At 39.3% G+C, this 15735-nt stretch overlaps 2 protein-coding genes across 2 annotated transcripts in view; one reads left to right on the top strand and one right to left on the bottom strand.

Annotated features, from left to right (window-relative positions):
• Positions 1-2120: 2120 nt before the first annotated feature.
• On the bottom strand, positions 2121-10905 carry LOC107705288 (uncharacterized). Its single transcript, XM_016508517.1, has 4 exons — positions 10814-10905; positions 9334-9666; positions 8931-9038; positions 2121-2289 (listed from the first exon to the last, which is right to left on the bottom strand). The coding sequence occupies exons 1-4, from the start codon at positions 10857-10859 to the stop codon at positions 2132-2134; spliced, it is 645 nt and encodes a 214-aa protein (XP_016364003.1). The 5' UTR covers positions 10860-10905; the 3' UTR covers positions 2121-2131.
• A 4020-nt stretch (positions 10906-14925) lies between these two features.
• The window catches only part of ints10 (integrator complex subunit 10), a 16928-nt gene continuing 16118 nt past the window's right edge, over positions 14926-15735 (top strand). Inside the window, exons 1-2 of the mRNA XM_016508511.1 lie at positions 14926-15020; positions 15096-15199. Coding sequence (XP_016363997.1) covers positions 14926-15020; positions 15096-15199 — 199 coding nt within the window. The remainder of the gene's footprint in view (positions 15021-15095; positions 15200-15735) is intronic.

Consider the following 15735-nt stretch of genomic DNA (forward strand, 5'->3'; position numbering starts at 1 on the left):
TTCTGTTGAACACAAAAGAAGATATTTGAAGAATGTGGGTAACTAAACAGCTGCTGTCCTCAGTAACTTCCATAGTAGAGAAAAAATGCTATCAGAGTCATTGGGGACCAGAAAGAAATTATTACAGGTTTGGAACAACTTGTGGGTGTGTAAACTTTGACACAATTTTCATTTTTGGGTGAACTGTCCCTTTAAGTCAGACAGTCCACCGTGAACAACTGAAATGCTTCTCTGCAAACTGCGCGTTCATCATTAGTTACTGGACGGACAAATTGATAACTTTCCCATTCAGCCCTACATCTGGAGAGTCTTGTGTTCAAAGGGCAGTTGTGAGCTCCAGATGTTTTAAACCGCGCAGGTTTAGCGCATGCTGCTTTGTTGCTTATGATGAGAGAATTTGCAGTTTCAATCAGAATTCATTTAGCACGCGCATGCACTGAACAAAACTCAGCGATTACTAATCTGAACGCTTCTGATTGGCCGTTGTGTTCATTAACTCAACAGAATCCTGTGTGTTTGGGTATGATGTGCAAAATCTGTAAAAACGTGTAAAAAGAAATATGATGTGAGCATTACAGCAATCAACACTTTTCATTTAATTTTAATTTAGATTCATTTCATGTTTCAAGTAGGCCATAGCTTTTTTTGAAAAACCCAGGGACCCCTCAAGTTAAGCCCCCCTCAATTTGAACACTGCCAGTCAGAGTGAGTCTCCAGTAAACAATTCAGTGAATTTACAAGCCTGACTCAAAATGTGCCAAGAATCTCGGAGCTTGAGTGCACCTGTGACTGATAACGTGCAAAGTAAGTTACTAATGCTGAATTTTAGCATTTATTATTGTAAATGAAAACCTTATTTGGCCATACTGTCAGTTGTTTGTGAACTAAATCTGATGTAAAAGCGGGAGCTGTTTATGAAATGCTTGAATGCAAATATGTCCACATTTGTGAATCACCATATCAATGGAGAAGGTAAAAACGAAACATAACATTAAAATAACACAAATTAAGGGGCTAAGTAGAAAGCGTGGTCCACAATGTCGATTTATATCTCAAGCCCCTGTTCTGTATATTTTTTGCACACATGAAGTATCAGTAACCTAAGCTGATATTTTAATATATTTAAAATAAAATATGTTTTGATAGTTTATGGCAAGGCCCCTCCCCCATTTTGAACCATATAGAAAATATATAATACAAAATTATTAAATATAAAAGTATAGGCTATTAGTTTACATTTAAAATTACAAAATAAACATTCATCGATCAGTGCTTAAGTACATTAATCAAATACTTTCGTATACTTTTTCTCAAGTAAAATGGAGTAAGGAGTAAAAGGAGTAACTGCTTAACACTTTTACTAGAGTAACATTTTATTAGGGTTATCTGTACTTTTACTCAAGTACTTGATTTGTGTATCTCCACCACTGGGCATCACAATAAGTTTATTAGTTCATGTGTAATCCAAATGGATGGCAATTTTATATTCAATTCAAACACTTAAATAATAGCCTATAATAAAATGGTCATAGGGACAACTTTAATGATACTTTTAGACTGTGTATGTGGGTGTTGTTGAAACTCAGAGAAAATGTGTTTAAATAAATGTCATGCATTCTAGCTTTTATATTGCCATGTTGACTTCTGGATACACTGTTTTGTTTCCTTCCTTCTTCATCCACGCAGGAGAAAATGGCATTAAACCAACTTCTAGGCGTTTGTCTGGATGTATCTGAATATCTGATGTTTCTGCCACAGTGGTTCATAAACATCATTCACCACAGATCCACAAATGTTTTAAATATTCAGTACTAAAGTGGAAAGATCTGATATAAACATTCAATTAAAAATTACATTTATATTAACAACCCCCTCACTGAGTATTATAGTTTCTATAAACACTTTTCCTGATAAAGAATCATGATTTGTAGTGAAATTGACGTCGTTCCTGAAATTATGAGACTGAGATCTTTGCTCAAGTTCAGCACACGAGGCCTCCATCAGCACAACTGTTTACTGTCCTTTCAACTGACTTGTGTTTGTTTCTTGTTCAGTGTTGCATTTAAATAATAGCCTAATTACTAGGCTATTTCATTATGGTACAGCATTAATGGTGTAGTGTGTTTTCACACTAGCGCGTCTGCACCTGAGCGTACAAACACTCCTCCTGTGTTTTACACGGCTGCTGTTGAACCTTTCTGTCGGTGAACATCACTTCTCCGTAATGAAGCTCCTGCTCCTTCTTCTCATTCCTGTTTGTCTGAGGGCCTGTCGAGGCATTTTCCACATCTGCAGAAAGAGAAGGACATAAACAGATGAGATTATAACTATATTATAAACATGATGATTTCTGTTGCATTAATCTTGATAGTAAATGAAGTATTGCATGTGTTTACAGATTTACAAAAGGTGAGAATCAGCGGTGACTTACAACCACGGTTTAAAATCTGCCTGAACTGGGGATAAACTGGTTTACTAAGATAAATATTTCTTATAGGGAAAAACATATTGTGAATTATTCCATTGATTTTTTGTTGTTGTCCCATTAACAAATGTAAGGTCTGTTTTGGGTTTTGTTTCTGGTTTAGGTTTTCATGTCTTTTATTTTTTATATTTATATAAAATATAAGAATATAAGTAAAAAATTAAAGAAAAGTAAAGTTCAGGAATAGTCCATTTCACACTGGATGACAGGGGTGACTGGAAGAGTCCATGTGTTAAAGGCGAACATATTCTACAGCCACCCCAAATTCACAGTGTGAATTTGCCAACTTAAATTGTCTTTGCTAGTCAGGGAGTGGGGGCAGACAAATAATCTTGGTTACAGGTCGGGTGTAAGTCTTGTCTTTGATCCGTATTTCTGCAGATCTAATTCTTTCGTCGGACCCAGGAAAGACCTGAACAATTCTCCCTACGGGCCAAAGAGAACGGGGTAGTTGCTGGTCCACGATCATGACTTTGTCACCGATCTGCAAGTTGTCTTCTTCAGTTTTCCATTTTTGTCTGATCTGGAGATTGGGTAAGTAGTGCTGTATAAAGTGCTTCCAAAAGTGGTCAGCCAAGACCTGGCTATGTCTCCATCTCCTACGGCTTAGGAGTTCAGCGTCCTGATTATACCACTTGTGGTAATGAGCAGGGGTGTGAAGTAACGAATTACAAATACTCACGTTACAGTAATTAAGTCGTTTTTGTCGTTTAAAAAAAAATTATTTAAATTTTTTTGATCCATTTTGTACAATCCGCCTTCATTTAGCAAGTGCACTCGCGCATAAACAATTTTCAAGTTCAACAATACTCATGAGTACTTTTAAATAGGCTACTCTTTTACTCTTACTCAAGTAGTTTTTTGGACAAGTACTTTTACACTACTCACACTACGTTTTTTGGAAGGTAATGGTACTTTTATTTGAGTATATTTTTTTAGTACTCTTTCCACCACTGGTAATGAGGCATCCTGCCGCCCCATCAGCAAGATGTTAGGAGTCACTGGATCTGGATCGGCAATGTCCGAAGAGGTATAGCCAATGGGCTTGGAGTTGAGGATGCTCTCTATCTCTATGAAGACAGTTCTCAGTACTTCTTCTGTAACCGTCGGGGAGCCAATGGCGACCTGAAGTGCAGCCTTTAAGGAGCGTATTTCTCTCTCCCAACATCCACCAAAGTGTGGTGCACTGGGTGGATTGAAGATGAATCTGATCTGTTGGCTGGCGAGTTGGGTTTGGAGATCAGGGTGAAGGGCACTGAATGACTCTTTTAGTTCTCTTTCTCCTCCTTTAAAGTTGGTACCCTGGTCTGCTAGGAGCTCAAAGGGTTTACCACGTCTTGAAATGAATCGTCGTAAAGCCATCAAGAAGGAATCTGTGTCCATACTGGTGAGAATGTCAGTGTGAACTGCACATGATTAAAGATGATTCCCCATCTTTTCTCAGTTCTACGTCCCACCTTTATGGTGTAAGGTCCAAAGCAATCCACACCTGTCGAGTAGAAGACAGGTTGATGGATCCTTAGCCTAGAAGGTGGGAGGTCTGCCATTCTGGGGGGATGTGGTTGTCCCCGCCATCTCTGACACTCTGGACACTGTCGTTGGTGGTTTCGGACTGTGGCTCACCCCCGTATCACCCAGTATTTCCTCCGAAGTTCAGCAAACACCCTATCTGGCCCTGGGTGATGCAGCTGATTGTCATAGTCCTTGATTATCAGTTTGGTGAGAGGGTGACGCGATTCGAGGACAATGGGATGTATAGCATCATCTTCCAGTTGGCTGCTTTGACGGAGCCGACCCCCAACTCGTATGAGTTTGGTATCCTCATTCAGGAGCTAAGCACAGAAAGTGGCTATTTCTTGGAAAGAGCTTACCTGCTCTAAGGCAGGACAGTTCCTCTGGAAATGACTCGTACTGGCTTTGACGAAGGACTGCGAGTTCTGCCTCTTTGTAATCATCTGCTGTTGGGATATCAGTGGCTGCCCCGTTGACTTGTTGGATGTAAGCCTTCAGCAACTCTGGAAGTGTATCATACTTCTGTGGATCAGGAATGGGTGGGGAGGAGGTTGATAGACCACAGAAGACTGGCTTTCTCAGTTCACCGTCTTGATCAATGGTCGTTAACGGCGGCATCTCTGGCCAGTGGTCAGTTGTTTCTCTGAAAAATTTGGGCCCTTTGTTCCATCTGCTTTCCTGGCTTATGTCACAGAGAGATTTTCCCTTGGTGATGTCATCTGCGGGATTCTCCTTTGATGGCACATACTTTCACTTATCAGACTCTGTGAGTTCCTGGATTTCTGCCACTCTGGTGCCTACAAACACTTTAAAACGACAGGAGGGTGATAGCAACCAGTTAAGGACAGTTGTGGAATCAGACCACAGGGTGACACTGTGCATGTGCAAAGTCAGTTCTGTCTTCAGATTTTTTGCGAGCTGGGCGCCAGTCACTGCTGCACATAACTCCAACCGTGAAATGGTTTGCTGTTTTTTCGGGGCTACCCGAGATCTAGCAGCTACAAAGGCTACTTCCACTTTACCTTCAGGGTTTTCAGTTCGTAAGTAGGCCACAGAATCATAGACTTGCTCTGAAGCATCGCAGAAAATATGGATCTGCCTGGTGCTAGTAGGGTAATCCAGTTCTTTGCTGCAGTAACATCTCGGCCACGCAATGTGCTGTAGATCATCCAGCTCACTCTCCCAAGCTTTCCACAAGTTCAACAGTTCCTCAGGCAGTTTGGAATCGTCCCACTCTCTTTTCTTGTCCCATAAGCTCTGTACAATTACTTTGGCCCGTGTTGTGAATGGCGTAATATAGCCAATGGGGTCATACTGGCTAGCGAGGGTATGGTATATACTCCGCATAGTTGGAAGTGGGTGGTTTGTCCAACGTTGCTTATAGGAGAGAGTGTCTGATGAGCAATGCCAACGTAGCCCGAGGGCTGACTCCTGTGCATCTTGATGGCCTTCGCTGAGCCACTGTATTTTGCTTTGGGATCGAGCATCAGCTGGCAAGTGACTGATGACTGACAGATCATTGCTCGCCCACTGTCTCAAGTCAAAGCCTCCTGAACTTAAGAGGTTGCTGAGTCTGTCGACAAAATCTTTCGCTGTTTCACTTGAGGTGAAACTCTGAAGGCAGTTGTCGACGTAGAAAGATTTCTCTATTGAGAACCTTGTGTCTTCAGACTCACTGTTATCCAGGACGTGCTTCTGTAGAGCGAATGTTGCACAGCAAGGGCTACACGTGGTTCCGAAGGGTAGAACTTGCAATTCGTACACGTCTGGTGCTTTGTCTCTCTGAAGATCTCTCCAAATGAATCTCAGCAGCGGTTTGTCTTCAGGTAAAAGGCGTACCTGGTGGAACATCCCACGAATGTCACTACTAATGGCGATGGAATGTTCTCGAAAACGCAGGAGAACTGCCAGCAGAGAAGGACTGAGTGGTGGTCCTGGGAGCAATTCAAGAAATGTCTGTTGTTGTCGCAGTATGGACAGTAAGCATTCACCCCTTCTCTCTTAGCAGCAGCTGGTTTGGGTGGATGAGCTGGTGTGGCTGGGCTGGGTTTCGGGTTATCTGTACCAAGGAGGATGGTAGTGGATTTACGAGGTTGCTTAGAGTCTCTCCTCATCTCCTTTCTCTGCAGTGATGAAACTTTGGGCAAACTAGTATAGTCAGTGTGCTCCTCCTGCACCTGAAGCTCATACTCAAGCCAATCTGCAAAGTCCAATAAGGTGGGGATGATGACGCGAAGAGGGTGAGTGTACCTCTTGAAACTGGACCTGAGGTCATGTGGCAGTTTACTCATCAATCTGGAGACATGTGACCCACACTCCAGCTCAACATTGCCTTTCTGGCCCAGCTGTTCCAGCAAACTAACCAGGGAGTGCACTTGGAGTCCGAACATCCGAAAAGCTTTCACGTCTCCACTGCAAATGTTTGGACCATCCATCAATTCGGCAATGCGCTGTAATGCTAGCCATACATTTTATTGAGGGCTCTCATGGTGTTTGTGAATGGGAACCTTGAGTTGCTATATGAGTCCGCCACAAGGAGTGCTTCCTCCAGTTTCAGGTGGTCAGTGAGGATCTGGTACTTGAACTGTTCTGTTGCATCCTCAGGTAGAATGTTCTCTAGTGCTATCCTCAGTCTAGAGAACTCTCTAGGATCCGGGGGTGACAGGAAGGGGATAGTTGGAGCAGGGCCTCTGTACATCTTTTCCTGTGTGTATGGAGGCTGGTAATAAACTTGTCTGTAGTCTGTGTGAGCGGGCAGCATCCGCTCATGTGCTGGGGTCTTGAACTCTGACAGATGGGATGGAATGTGCTGTGGGGAACGAGGGTACCTGGGTTGAGGTGGGTCGCTGTAATGTGCTGGTGGTGGTACTCTCTCAGGCATTGAGGAAGAAATGTCCATGTTCCTAAAATCCTCAGCCATTCCAGGGTACTCGTCCATTGTAGCTGAGCGCAGTTCTCTCATGGCGGTAGGCGGCGTTGGTGGCTTTGTCCGTGGGGTTGGAGTCGGACAGAACCGTTGTGGGGTCTCTGGGCTCACCACTGGAGTAAAGGGACCTGGAGACGGGACTGGTGAAGTCACTGGCCTGGAGGGAGCTTCCTTTTCTGCCTTAAGACTTTGAAGTTCGTTATGTAACATGGCATTCTGTTGGCGCATCTCCTGTACAGCTGAGATGATCTCTGGAAGCTGGATGGCTTGTCGTCGCAGGATTGCATTCTCTCGTTTCATCTCTTGCTACATGCACAATGGCTCACCAAGCTCGTAGTCCACTAGATGAGCTGGTGGGTTAATCCGTCTTCGTGGACGCACAACGGGCACTTCCTTCTCAGGTTGAGACATCTCTGTAACAATTCACCTCCGGCTCGAAGGACCATGAAAAATCTTATGAATCTGCACTCTATTGCTAGTCCGGGTTTGGGTGAAGGCTACAGTTTGCCCGGTCAGAACAATGATGTCTCACTCAAATAATCCAAATTGTCTCTATTAAATGTGCATAGATGTGTGGTTGGTGTGATGCACGCACACACACAATCGATAAAACTCCTCTAATTTTCACTAATACTATGTATTTTAATCTACAAACTATCTACAATATTCAGTCAGTTTGCCTTCCCGTTCTCATCCACCTGCTCTCTTCTCCGTCACTTCACGAACTCAGATGGAAAGTTCAGGAATAGTCCATTTCACACTGTATGACAGGGGTGACTGGAAGAGTCCATGTGTTAAAGGGGAACACATTCTACAATATTCATATTTATTTACATATTATTTACATGCATATTTATTTATACTTATGTATACATGTATTTATTCTATATGCAATTTATTTATTATTTATTTTTATATACTGTATTTTAATTATTCTATATGCATATTTACTATATTCCTTTTATTTTTATTTTTTTTATTTATGCCATTTATTTCATATGCATATTTATTTATACTATACTATTTATATTAAATGCTCATTTACACACTTTATTTATTGATTCTGTATTTAATTTATTCTACTTATTTTATAAGCACACTACTCTGTTTTATTTATTTTATATACATATTCATTTATACTCTTTATTTAGTGATATTTTATTATTCTGTTCATTCATATGCATTATCTCATTTATACTATTTATTTTATATGCATTATTTATGTATTTCTTTATTTTATTTTCATATTTATACTCTCAAGACTCATCATGACTTTAATATTTTCATTTTAGTGTCAGGGGTGACACATACTGTTAGGACAGCAAAGCAGATAAACCCTTCACTTTCATTTTTTTCACTGTGCTTGAGGCAGCACCAGGGCAGGGTGTTTTTATTAAAACCGCAGATGCTTTTTTTAATCAGTTTTTCTCAAACTACTGTCTCATACTTCAGACTGTGACTCGCTGCTGTAGTCAGTAAGTTTAGGGAGGTTATAAAAGGACCATGACCTCCCAAATGTGTCAAATTCCTATACAGTTGTTATTATTTTTTCAATAAAAGTTGATAGAAATCTTGACAGTCGCTGATTGGCATCAGGGCAAGATTTTCATTTTTAAATCTGAATTATGATTTGTTATCATCTGTGCTATCAATCACTTAAAACCAACTAATTAATACTATTATCAAATAGTAATATTAAATAAACATGTAAGATGTTATATTTGATGTTTTCTGTGCATTAATGTAAATTCTCTCATCATGGAAAAAAACAACATACAGGTTTGGAAATGAAGATGTGGAATAAATAATGATAGTTTTGGGGCGAATTATTCCCTCAGCAACAGAAGCAGTTTGTCTATGAACTGCAGATTAATTCATATTATATTTACATATATTCATTTATCAGATGCTTTAATCCAATCGCATATACAAATGAGGACAAACATAAGTGAATAAAGTGATAAAGGCAATAATATAATACTGTAGGTTCATGAACTCAAGACTGACTTGTGGGTTTGAGCTGATTCTTCTTCTTGTAAACGTAATATGCGATGATGACCAGAACAATAAGAATTACAGCAAGACTTCCCAAAACGATCAGAGCCACTGGATGATCTGTGGAAGGAAAAACACAACACAGAAGCTCAACATAAAAACAGCTTCTAAATATTCATTCATTACAACAGCTAAGTGATAGAAGCCATTTTTAAACATGAAAATATAAATATATATTTTAATATCAATATTCTGATGACAGAGTTTCTGTATGAAAATATGTAGCTTTTTCTGTGCTGTCTTTTTATCATGTATTATCATTCATTGGTTCTTTGTTTTTATAATTCATTTGCATGAGAGTGAGATCTTTGGAGAACATGAGATTGTAATGAGTCTGATGAGAGAGTTTCTGTACCTTCAACAATCACTTGAAGATCTCTAGATGTTTCTGTGCCGTCTGAGTGATCGAGTGTTAATCTGTAATTCCCTGAATCTGCTCTGATCACACGGTTTATTATCAGAGTCCCATTAATGACAGTCACTTCAGATCTGTTATTATAAAGATCACATTCCTTTATCCTCATTGTGTCATTCTTTATTCTACAAACTGGATCATCTGCTGTGTTGTTTATTCTCTTTATGATCTTCAGGTTATATTTACTAGCGTTCAACATCTGCAGACTAAGTTTGTCTTCCAGAGCTGTGTAACAGGGATCAGACTGACCAAACCAGCAGAACCGATCCAGACCTGAAGAACAAAACACACACACACACACTGAAATCTACCAAAATCAACTCTAAAACATTTTTATCTGTAAAATAAGTATCAATATTTAAGAATCCCAAAAATAATAATGTAAAAAATACAATTTCAGCGTGAATTTAAATCCAAAAAAATGGACTACAGACAAGTATTTTCATATATTTTCACAAAATTAATTCTACTATCGAAAAAAACGGTTCACATGAGCTGATGCCACTGAAACATCTGAACTCCGCTCAGCAACCTCAGTTAAGATGATCAATCCTTTAGTCTGATTTACACACTTTCACACATATTTATATTCCAATATGACATTCTGAGACAGAAAATGCTAGCTACAGCCAAATTCACGTATACTTATGCAGTATTCTGTATTCTATTATGTAGCATAAATAGTGTTAGTAGTGTGTTTACACTGAAAAACACAAAAGGAAAAAGTGAACTTTAAATGACCCGATGATGCAACATGCACACAGTTGAACTGAATCAACATCGAACTGAACTGATTTGAATAATGACACTATCGTCTTTTTAAACTCACTTTACAGTTGAATTTGAATTTGTTGAAGTTGCTTTGACATAATCTGTATTGTATAAAGGTGAATAGACTTGGGACACAGCTACCAGATCACTAAAAACTAAAGTTGCTTTAGAAAAATGAAATGTTACAACACAAAGGATTTGTTGGTCTCTTTAATGACACTCTCATCTATATTAATTAATTATTTTGTCTACTAAATGTCCAACAGTCAGCGTACATGCATCACAGGAGAAGTCTGTCATTTTTGTAATTTTCTCCCCCTAAATGCTTTAAGAAAAAGGTCATTATTAACATTTGCTGCAGCTCTACCATAAGCACTTAACTTAAACCAAGGCACTACATGCACACTACATAACATTTCACTTCTTTCTGTTTTTCATTTCTGCTCTAGCTTGTTTCCTATTAAACCTCACAATGTATACTATGAACACGGTTCGCTCTGCATGTGACAAATTGCTAGTTGCTTTGAATAAAAGCATCTGCGAAATGAATACATGTAAATGTAATCTTATATCTCAAATGGAAAGTCTGGGCCAAGGGTAAAATACAATTTAAACAATAAAAGGTATTTTTATGAATAAGTCGACTCACATGCAGCACTCTGCAGCAGCAGCATCAGTCCAAAGATGAGCATCATTTCTCTAAAGTCCAGTTTCAGAAGAGAGTCAGACCGAGTCTCACTGACAGACAGCAGCTCTACGGACACATCAGGAGATTACACGACTTTAACAGAGAAAGAGGAAAGAGGAAGTTTGCTCATAGGAGGGGAAGACAGGCTGTCGGTCAGCAGTTTACACTAACACACTTTCAGCGATAGAGATAACAAAAGAATAAACAAGTGACTCACAGAATTAGTTTAGTATCTAAAATATACGGATATCTTTTTTTTTATGTTGAGAGACAGTTCTTAGTCCAAATCAAATTTGGACTTTGTTTTCCTTATCTGTTAAATCTTTTGGACATTTGCAGGTTTTAATTACAGAAAAGATAAACTACTTCCATCGCTGATACAGCAGAAAAGCAGAAGCACTACAAACCACAAAACAGATCATCAATTAAAAACATGCATGCAGCGTTTAGTGTAAAACCACAGAACCCAAACTACAAACTTCAACAGACCAAACTTATCACGTCAGGTGCAAAAATATGCATACAAATAAAATTGGCATCGCATTTTCTTCCCCAAACAATGTATTTCAGTTGCAGTGGAGTCAGCCATATCGAAAGTGTTCTAGATATAACACTAGGAACAAGTATATAAAAATATGTTCTTGAGAACATCGTATTTTCAGTGTCTGAAACTGAAGAGCGGTGGTTTTCAGACTGGAAGTGAGCAGCAGAACGTGTGAGAATGGTGGTGCGTTCATGCCATGAAAGAGAAGACATTTACTCATTTAAAGGGGTCATACATGCACTTTTACAAGTTGTTGGAACTGAAATGTGTGTTGGCAGTGTGTGTACACAGCCACCCTATAATGATAAAAATCCACCCAGTGTTTTTTTTTTTATCTGGTTAAATGTTTACCCCTTTCTCAAATCGAGCTGATCTCAGATGCCTGTCTGTGTGACGTCACACAGACAGGCCCCTCCGTTTTTGACAGGGTAAAAAAGGTGTTTTTAGAAATTTTAACCAAACTATGTTACAGACTTTTCATTAAGACCCTAAAGAATCATATCAACTTGTGGAAAATGGGCATCCTATGACCCCTTTAACAACTTTATTGACTGGCATTAGTTGCATTTACATGACATCTCTCACACCACGGATATGTGACCAAGTGTTTCCTGCACTGCTCACATGGAAAAACAAACCTACAGTACAGTACAGCACGACCTGCATAGGCCAGTTTATGAACAAATGACTTGTGTGAGTGCGGTTCTTCGTTAGAAAACTCACTATTGAATCAGTCTGGCAAATCCTTCAGTGGATCGAAATCAGAATCGCAGCAAATACTTGTTTTTATAAAAGCAGAAATAATAAGAGAATGCAATTCTAAATTAAGCCTCTGCTGCTCCTGAATCAACATACAGTATGACTCACATTCCACATTAATATTCATCACTGAAAGTAACCATACACCCAGATAACAGGGAACGTTCTCATAACATTGCTGTGGCAAACAGTCCTTCAGTAACATTAATAGAACATTGTTCAAAGTTATCTGGGCTTTAAAGAGATAATAAATAAATTAAAATAAAATAAATACTATGAAAGTAATAAGGCTACCAGCAACTGTTTGGTCACCAAAATTGAGTTTAGCAGAAGAAATAAATTCATACACTAATTGAGGGTGAGTAAATGACAGAACTGTTATTTTTTGGGGGTGAAATAGCCCTTTAGTAATGTTCTCAAAATGTTATTTATCGGCCTACATCGCGTTCACGTAATGTATTTAAACATTCGGCTACTACTTACTAGGTCTTGTTTCAGAATGTTTAAAGAAAATTTAAAATGCTCTCATAATGTTATCAAAAAAAAAAAAAGAACGTTTGCAATAACCAAAAAACTTATGGTGTGTTCAGACCGAGCGGCAACCTCCCGCCCTCTCTCGTGAAGCCAACACGGAAGTGACTTAAACTGTAATTCATCAACTGGCCGCTAGAGGCTGGCTGCAAAAGGGAGTCAATCCCATAGACTCGATGCGAAGCGAATATGCGCATTGTGTCACTCGCTCTAGATTACTCGCGGATGTTTTCCGTGTCACTCGCGCGAATAAAAACATAACTACAATCGCTGTTTTGTACCTGTTATCAAAAAGTCCCAAATACAATGGAAAGCCAAACGCCGACGTGTCTGGGTTCACAGCACCATCCAGAGGAGGATGAATAATGTTAGGATCCTGCATTAATGTGTGTGTTACATTTTACTACTGTATATATACACTGATATTACTATTATTTTTATTATTGATAGCAGCATCTCTGTAGCAATGCTAATAAAATACAACTATCACTACAACTGATTTTAATTGTTTTCTATGCTCCAGACCTATATAATAACAGACGGCTATAATAATGCTCTCTTCCATTGTCTGATTCAACTGGACGTGTCAAGAAGCTCTTCGCTGATTGGCTTGCGCGAGAACGCGTCACGCGAATTTTCCGCTCCAGTTGAAATTTTTGAACTTGCGCGAAAGACGCGATTGAGGCGAATATCGTACGTTCGCGGCAAACGCGTCGCGCATTTCGCGTCATTCGCGTTGCCCGGCGCGAATTCGCCTCTATTCGCGTCTTTGCGTTGACTTTGTATGTAATCTACTTGCGCGAATAATTACATTCGCGTCTGGTGTGAACACACCATTAGAAATAATGTTTTCAGAACTTAATGGACCTTTTTCACAAGACTGTGATGACGCGTTTAACGGTCACCAGCATCGTAAATCTTCGAACGTTTTTCATATTTGTATTTTTTTTTTAAATGTATGTACATTTATAACACTATTATTTGTATTAAATCACCTTTGCATCAAATTACAAAAAAATCAGTTTTTTAAAAAAATGTATGTACATTTATAACACTATTATTTATATTATATCACCTTTGCAACAAATTACACACAAAAAAAAAAAACGGTTAACGCTAATGCTAATGTGTTTCTAATGGGATTGACGGTAAATTTGACATCGTTCTCTCTTCTGACTGTCGTTATCAGTCGCTCTCAAATATTTTTTTCCTTTTATTGAAAGTCATGAAAACACTATCGTGGAGTTTTTCTTTTGCTATTTGAGCAAATGGGAATGCGAAAAAATATATATTTGTGATACTCTCCCATTCACCGCTCTTCAGGTTAACCCAAATATGACGACTTCCACTGCCGAGAAACCCGGAAATGTGAAAAAGGTCCACGGGAACATTGGCAAAACGTTATATTTGATTGCTTAAATTTCTATTGAATTTGCCCGTTTCTGTTGCACCGGCGTGAATTCGTTTCCAATGCCGTTTACACTCAGTTACAGATCAATAACTTGTTTTCAGTATTTTTTTTTTTAGTATTTGATAAGTTTGGGACCGTGTTTATTAATGTTTTTAGATTATCTGTATGTGATCACTGAGCAGTAAACACAAATATTGATTGACGTCTGCGCCTTTCCTCGGGTTGGAAGCATAGACTGTATAAAAACATGGACGTAGTGTCCATGACGTCACCCGTAGGGTTCCGAAGATAGTTTTTGAAGCTCAAAAGTGGGCGGAGCCGGCCGTCGCCATCTTGGCAGTGCATCACCGTGCGTCATAATCGAAAATGGGCAAAGAGGCGGGAGCTGGTTGTTGAAACCACTTTTTAATGTCAGTTACTGTATTTCAACTACTTTAATTTATTCATATTTTTATGATTGATTTGTTTTTTTCAAAACATTTTGTTATTTTACTTAAATTATTTATTTATTTAAATCAAATGTACTTAATCATATTTTTTTTTTCTCTAAACATTTCCACAGATATTGCATGAACTGATCAAATGTTTCTCTTGAATGTAATGCATGCTACTTTAGAAAAAAGGCCTCCACTTTGTCTAATATTCTTGTATTATATGTCTTGTATTTAGCAATGGAACTTCCTAGCGTTTACAAGCAATAGAACTCTTTCTGATTCTGATAAATGTGCATATTAATCATCAGTGTGCATATGCATATCTGAGTGTCTGCGTCATGCAGAGGTCTGTGTGCATTAGTTCTGTGCATCATGCGTGTTGGTTTAGTGTCTGATGCGTGTGTTATGTTCATGTGTGCAGTATGAGATGTACAGTATCGAGCGTAACGCTGAGAGGACGGCCTCCGCCGGCAGACTCCTGTACGACATGTGAGTCTCAGTGCATTCACTCGGGATGCCTTCGCTGCACATGACGGCTGTTTAATCATGTTTCCTGATGCACAGATTCGTGAATTTCCCCGAGCAGCCGGTGGTCTGGCGTGAGATCGCAGTGATCACTGCAGCGTTACGAAACGACAGCCAGGACAAACACGCTCAGTTTCTCAAAGGTGTGTGTGTCAGTGTTATTTACTATTAGCTCAGAATATTAGAGCTTTTAGGCATCTTTTGAAATAGCTTTATTTTTTTTCGTTTCAAATTTTAGTTAAATCTGACAGTCAGTGTTAAAGGTCCAATGTTGTCAAAACTGAAATTTCCTGGCTTTTTTCACGATAACTGAGGTCGAGGTGCTATGTAACTACCATATAAGTTTCAAAACAGTCAGTCCACAGTAAAATGCACACAGCCTGCATAAAGTAGCTGTGATTTTTCACGAACCGTTGTGACTTCCGTAAAAAGTAGACGTCAGAACTACACAGTCACCGCCTTCAGTCACCACCCTGAGTACCGCCCACCGTCCCACTCTCCTTTAGCCAAACCCACAGACACATCACGTCCATACCATTGCTGAGCAACAACAACACAGAAACATGTCAGCAACGTCCCGCTCTCTCTCGTGAAGCCAACAAAGAACTGGCCGCTAGAGGCTGGCTGCAAAAGGGAGTCAATCCCATAGACTCCCCATGTTAAAATGCCCAACTTTACA

Source organism: Sinocyclocheilus rhinocerous, unplaced genomic scaffold, assembly GCF_001515625.1.
Source record: "Sinocyclocheilus rhinocerous isolate Xijiao unplaced genomic scaffold, SAMN03320098_v1.1 scaffold1165, whole genome shotgun sequence".
NCBI classification, from domain to species: Eukaryota; Metazoa; Chordata; class Actinopteri; order Cypriniformes; family Cyprinidae; genus Sinocyclocheilus; species Sinocyclocheilus rhinocerous.